Raw genomic sequence first — 5,487 nt, forward strand, 5'->3', positions numbered from 1 at the left:
AATATTAGTCCCAATTTTAGGCGCTAATTGGAAGGAATAAGCTATTCAATATTATCCCAGATTTGTAGGCGCCTAATTTGGAAGGAATCAGCTCTTATTATTGGGTATTATGAATGGTATAAATTTGTAGGAAAATATAAACATGGTTGGATGCTTGGAAACAAGAGTTAAACAAAGAAGAGCTAAAAGATCCAAGCAAAGTTTGGGAGAGATTGGAGAGTTGTGGATAATTATTCTGCAGCACCTAATGGTAGGATCTGGTTAGCATGGAAAGAAAATGCAATAAAAATGCAGGTAGTGTATACATCAGCACAGATCATACATTGTCATATACAGGACAGACACTCTGAATTTCAGAGTAATGTCACTGTGGTGTATGGACTGCATAGTATAAGCAATAGACAGGAATTATGGAAGCAGCCGAGGGAGATAAATGAAGATACTGAAGGCCCATGGATTATTCTTGGAGACTTTAATAGTATTTTGACAGTAGAAGATAGAATAAATGGAGCTCCAGTTCATTCAAATGAAATTGTGGACTTTAATCAGTGCNATATATATATATATATATATATATATATATATATATATATATATATATATTAAATAAAATTAAGAATAAACATGTACGTGAAAGAAATATGTCATATATTTATTGCTTTGATAATGCTGGATCTAGGTGAAGAATTTTTTCTTAGAGAGGTCTCTTATTGCTTAGTGGAAAAGTCCTTAAGAGTAGCAATCTTTTAAGTTAAGATGCTTTATTCTTTCAAGTTAAGATATCATTATATTCTTTTTCAAGCTAAGATGTTTCATTTCTCCAAGTTGATAAACTCAAATAGTTACCTTGATTCTTTGTTTATTATTCTTTGAAAGAAAAAAATATTCCTTTATTACTAGGTGGAATAAAGGCAGTTTCAAATTTTAAATCACTAGGTGCAAGTATTACTGCATTCATTATTTTTCTCTAACCACAGATACAGTCGATAATACAATAATTATTCTGTTAAAGAAAAATTACAATATATATTGCACTCCAACTTTATTTTAATAATCAAAATTCCTCTCCAACTTTAGGCAATAGACAATGTGACTCCCTCTTATCCTAAAGAATGTCAATTTCCCCTTTGAATTATCAATTCCCTATCCTTATGTAATTTTTAAATTATAATATTTGGAATTTTTTTCATTTTAGTGCTTTTTAATGATTATAATATTAATTTGAGTTAAAATTAATTGACATGAGAGTTTAACAATGCAAGTTCATGAACTCTTTAGACTATCAACCTCTACCTCTGTGTATTTTCTTTAACTTTTTACTACATATTATTTTATTTGCCTATATAGTATAATTAACATTTTATGGATTCAAAATATAAATATATTAGCAATCACCATATAGTAAAATAACTTTAAAAATGATTCTCTCTCGGCGCATGTTTAGCAAGGCTAGCTAACATGCACCAACAAGGATGACTCGCCGGAAAACTGCTCGGAAAGGCAATTCACAACCAACACAGACGGAGGAATGTAAGGAAGAAGCTTCAACTAGATTAGTAACACCGGAATCTGGTACTGTTCAACAACTAGCTCCAATTCAATTGGTACATTGGATGACAGGGATGGGAAGTGCACCGACAGTCATGCAAGGACCACAGCTGAAGGAGACGGAAGTTTCGGAAGAAATTGAGAAGAATGTGGCTACGGCAGCAAGGAAATTGACGAATTCTGCGGGATCTGGACCTGAAGGGGAGAAACGAACTATGGCAGAAGTCGTCAAAGGCAATAGAACAGTGACTCAAGGGTTACATTTGAAATTCTATCCACCAGAAATAAGAGATGGAATCAAAATTGTGAAGCTGAATCAAGAGGAAATACAAATGCAATGTCAGAAGTGGAAATCGGCGCTGATAGGCTATGTGCTTGGAGGTAATCCTACTTTCAAAGAGATGTTGAAATTTGTATACGGAGTGTGGAAATCAGTAGCAACACCTACAGTGTTTCTACATGATGATGGTTACTTCATATTCAAATTTGAATCAATTGATGATATGAATTTGATCATGACTCAGGGGCCATACACGTTTAATAAAGACCGATGATTTTGAAAAATTGGGAACCGGAATTTGAAATTGATAAGGAACCTATGAGAGTGATGCCACTATGGGTGAACTTACCTGGGCTGCCTATTCAGTGTTGGGCAGAAGAGAATCTGGGCAGAATTGCTAGTAGCTTGGGAAATCCAGTATGTACAGATCGATTAACAGCGGAATGTGAAAGAGTATCGTATGCTAGAGTGTTAATCGAAATGGACATTATGCAACCTCTACCGGATGAGCTAACTATAGAACAGCCTAATGGAAAAATCAGAATCCAAAAGGTCGAGTACGAATGGAAGCCAATGTTGTGCCATGAGTGCAATAAGTTTGGGCATCCTAATAGAGACTGTATGAAGAATCTTAATGAGAAACATAAGAAGAAAACAAAACAGAAATGGATAAGAAAGGAACAAGAGGTAGTGACTGAGGAGAACAGAAATGTAACAAAGAAGCAAAAGGAGAAGCCTCAGGTGGTAATTGAAGACAAAGGTAAACAAGTCAAAGTTTATCAGAGTAAGAAAAAAGGGCAGCCACCACCTGACTTGGAAGAGATGATCAGAAGGAACAAATTTGCACCCCTGAGAATACAGGAGGAGCCACCTGACAGAGATGAAAGGAATGAGCAAACAGAAGGGGTTATCAAAGGGCCTACTCCAACAACCATTCCACCTATATGATTTTTAGCACATGGAACATTAGAGGACTTAACAAGTCCTTTAAACAAAGAGAGTTTAAAGACTTTCTAATGAATAATAAGATAGACATGGTTGGATGCTTGGAAACAAGAGTTAAACAAAGAAGAGCTAAGAAGATCCAAGCAAAGTTTGGGAGAGATTGGGGAAATACCATTCAGATACCTGGGGGTGCCACTATCATCTAAAAAGCTAACTATAAATCAGTGTATGACATTGGTGGAAAGAATAACAGAAAGAGTTAAAAGTTGGACAGCTAGATACTTGTCATATGCAGGGAGACTACAGTTAATAAAAAGTGTCTTATTTGAAATGCAGACGTACTGGGCTCAAGTATTCATACTACCAAAGAAAGTGCATGGTAAAGTGACTACTGTTTGCAGAAATTTTTTGTGGAAAGGATGCAGTGAAGGAAAATCAGCACCTATTTCATGGGAGACTGTTTGCAAGCCTAAAGCAGCAGGGGGACTAAATATTCTGAACTTTGAAATGTGGAACAGGAATGCAATAGGAAAACTGCTATGGGCAATAACACAAAAAAAGGATAAGTTGTGGGTATAATGGATTCATCATCACTATATGAAAAAGAAGAAGCTGGAAACAATGGAGACTCCAAAACAAGCAAGCTGGGTCATCAGAAAGATTTTTGAAGCAAGAAAGTGGCTGACAAATGGAGTGCAAGAGCTGGAAACATATGTGGAGAAAGGGAAGTATAGCATAAAGAAAGCATACATAAGTCAAATGCAACAGTATGCAAAGCCGAGCTGGAAAAGCCTATATCTAACTAAAGGACTTATGCCAAGGCATCAGTTCATAATGTGGATGGCATTACACCAAAAGTTAGCGACTGTGGAAAGAGTAATCAAATGGGGCATCAATGTAGCAAAGGAATGTGTATTGTGCACAAGTGGAAAAGATGAGACTATGGAACATCTATTCTTTGAGTGTGCATATTCAAAATTTGTGTGGGATCAACTTCTGCAGCTGTTTGAAATCAATAGAACAGTAGGAAATTGGCAAGAGGAGGTCAACTGGATGACAATGAAAACAAAGAAAAGAGATATGAAATGGACAATTCTGGGCAATGCTTTTGCTGCTACAGTGTACCAAATATGGAGGGAACGAAACTTTAGAAGATTTCAACAAATCAGCAGAGAAAGTAAAGATTTAGTTAGAGATATAGTACTTCATTTACATATGAGAGAAGAGAATTATTGTAAATGGAAAGGAGTATTAGAAAAGATAGATAGATTCCCATGCTAGCATAGTTAGTAAGGTAGATAGGGGATCAATTTGTTACAAAAGAGGCTATTTTTTGTAGACCCGACTCTAGAGTCAAATGAGCGGGTGGATGTAAATATTTACTTGGTTAAATAAAATTTTCAGGTTAACCAAAAGAAAAATATAAACATGGCGGGTAATAATGAAAATATGCACATTTTTAGTAATAAAGTTTCGTATATGGTATAGATAGGAAAAAATCCCTTATCAATAAATTAGAGAAGTGCCAAGGATAATTTTGGACTTAAGAAAAGTGAGTATGGTGCTAACCTATAGGTTAGCAAAATCCATAATATATATGGTAAAGATGCAACACTAGAAGGAGAACTTCCATGTTTACCGTACAAATTCTTAAAGCTCGTTGGTCATACTGAAATTTGGACACAAACCACATAGCACGTTTTTACCAGAAATTGCCAAGAGATTTTCATCTCTAGATCATCATAGACTGAAATGGGCTAGAAAAAACATCACAACGAGAGAAAGTATTACACATGACCATTTCAGTACGATAAGCACATTGATAGGACTTCTCTAACATTTGACTTTAGCGGCTCACATGCCATTAAGGGTGATCACAATTCTGCGAGGGGTAGCCGCATCACGGTGCTCACACAACCATATGCCCTGAGATTCAGAGAACATTAGTTACTCATCATACCTTCCATCAACTGCAGATGAGAACCAGGCTATCAAACAAAAAAACAACTGATATTGAGTCACCTCGTATAGTGTGCTAACTGCTACCATTCGAAATGCTATTCACCTTGATAAACTAACACATTAAACAAACTCACAAAATGGGAAAGCAGCAACACTCCAAGCAGTGCTATTGGCCTTGCAAAGTTCTGGAATTCTACTCATCATTTAGGTGGTTTGAAGCCGAAGTCATTGAAAAGGCTTTGATGCAACCTCCTCTTAAACACTCCCCTCACCCCAAGAATAAAAGGGATAAAAGTATGGGCGATATACTCATACGTTTTAGCCTCCTAAAGAATTCTAGCACTTTCTCAAGTGTCTTTGCTATGGATTGTTCATCTTCAAGTCTACTACTTACAGTTGCCAGATAGATACAACAACAAACAACAACACCTACCCAGTATAGTCCCACAAGGTGGGGTCTGGGGAGGGTAATACGTACACATGCCTTACCCCTACCCGAAAGGGCAGAGAGGCTGTTTCCAATCGACCCTCGGCTCAGGAAAAGGAAAAGAAAAACAAAAACAAAAAAACAAAAAACAAAAAACAAAAAAACAAAAGAGTATTAGTAACTCCAGCAAAAATCACATAAATAATTATCTAAACATAAACCATAAATAAAATGGCATGCAAATATATCGACCAGTAACTACCATAAGGGGCACAATACAATATACAGATCATCTATGGAGAGCCCTACAAACCCCCCCCCCGCC

At 36.3% G+C, this 5,487-nt stretch overlaps 2 protein-coding genes across 2 annotated transcripts in view; one reads left to right on the top strand and one right to left on the bottom strand.

Moving 5' to 3' along the window:
- Positions 3,395 to 4,054, top strand: LOC109217530. The gene has a single exon (XM_019381793.1). The coding sequence runs from the start codon at positions 3,395 to 3,397 to the stop codon at positions 4,052 to 4,054; it is 660 nt and encodes a 219-aa protein (XP_019237338.1).
- Positions 4,329 to 5,487, bottom strand: part of LOC109205557 (UPF0047 protein YjbQ) — a 26,899-nt gene continuing 25,740 nt past the window's right edge. Inside the window, exon 7 of the mRNA XM_019368270.1 lies at positions 4,329 to 4,699. Coding sequence (XP_019223815.1) covers positions 4,628 to 4,699 — 72 coding nt within the window. The 3' untranslated portion in view covers positions 4,329 to 4,627. The remainder of the gene's footprint in view (positions 4,700 to 5,487) is intronic.

This window comes from Nicotiana attenuata, chromosome 2 (genome assembly GCF_001879085.1).
Source record: "Nicotiana attenuata strain UT chromosome 2, NIATTr2, whole genome shotgun sequence".
In the NCBI taxonomy this organism is placed as follows: domain Eukaryota; kingdom Viridiplantae; phylum Streptophyta; class Magnoliopsida; order Solanales; family Solanaceae; genus Nicotiana; species Nicotiana attenuata.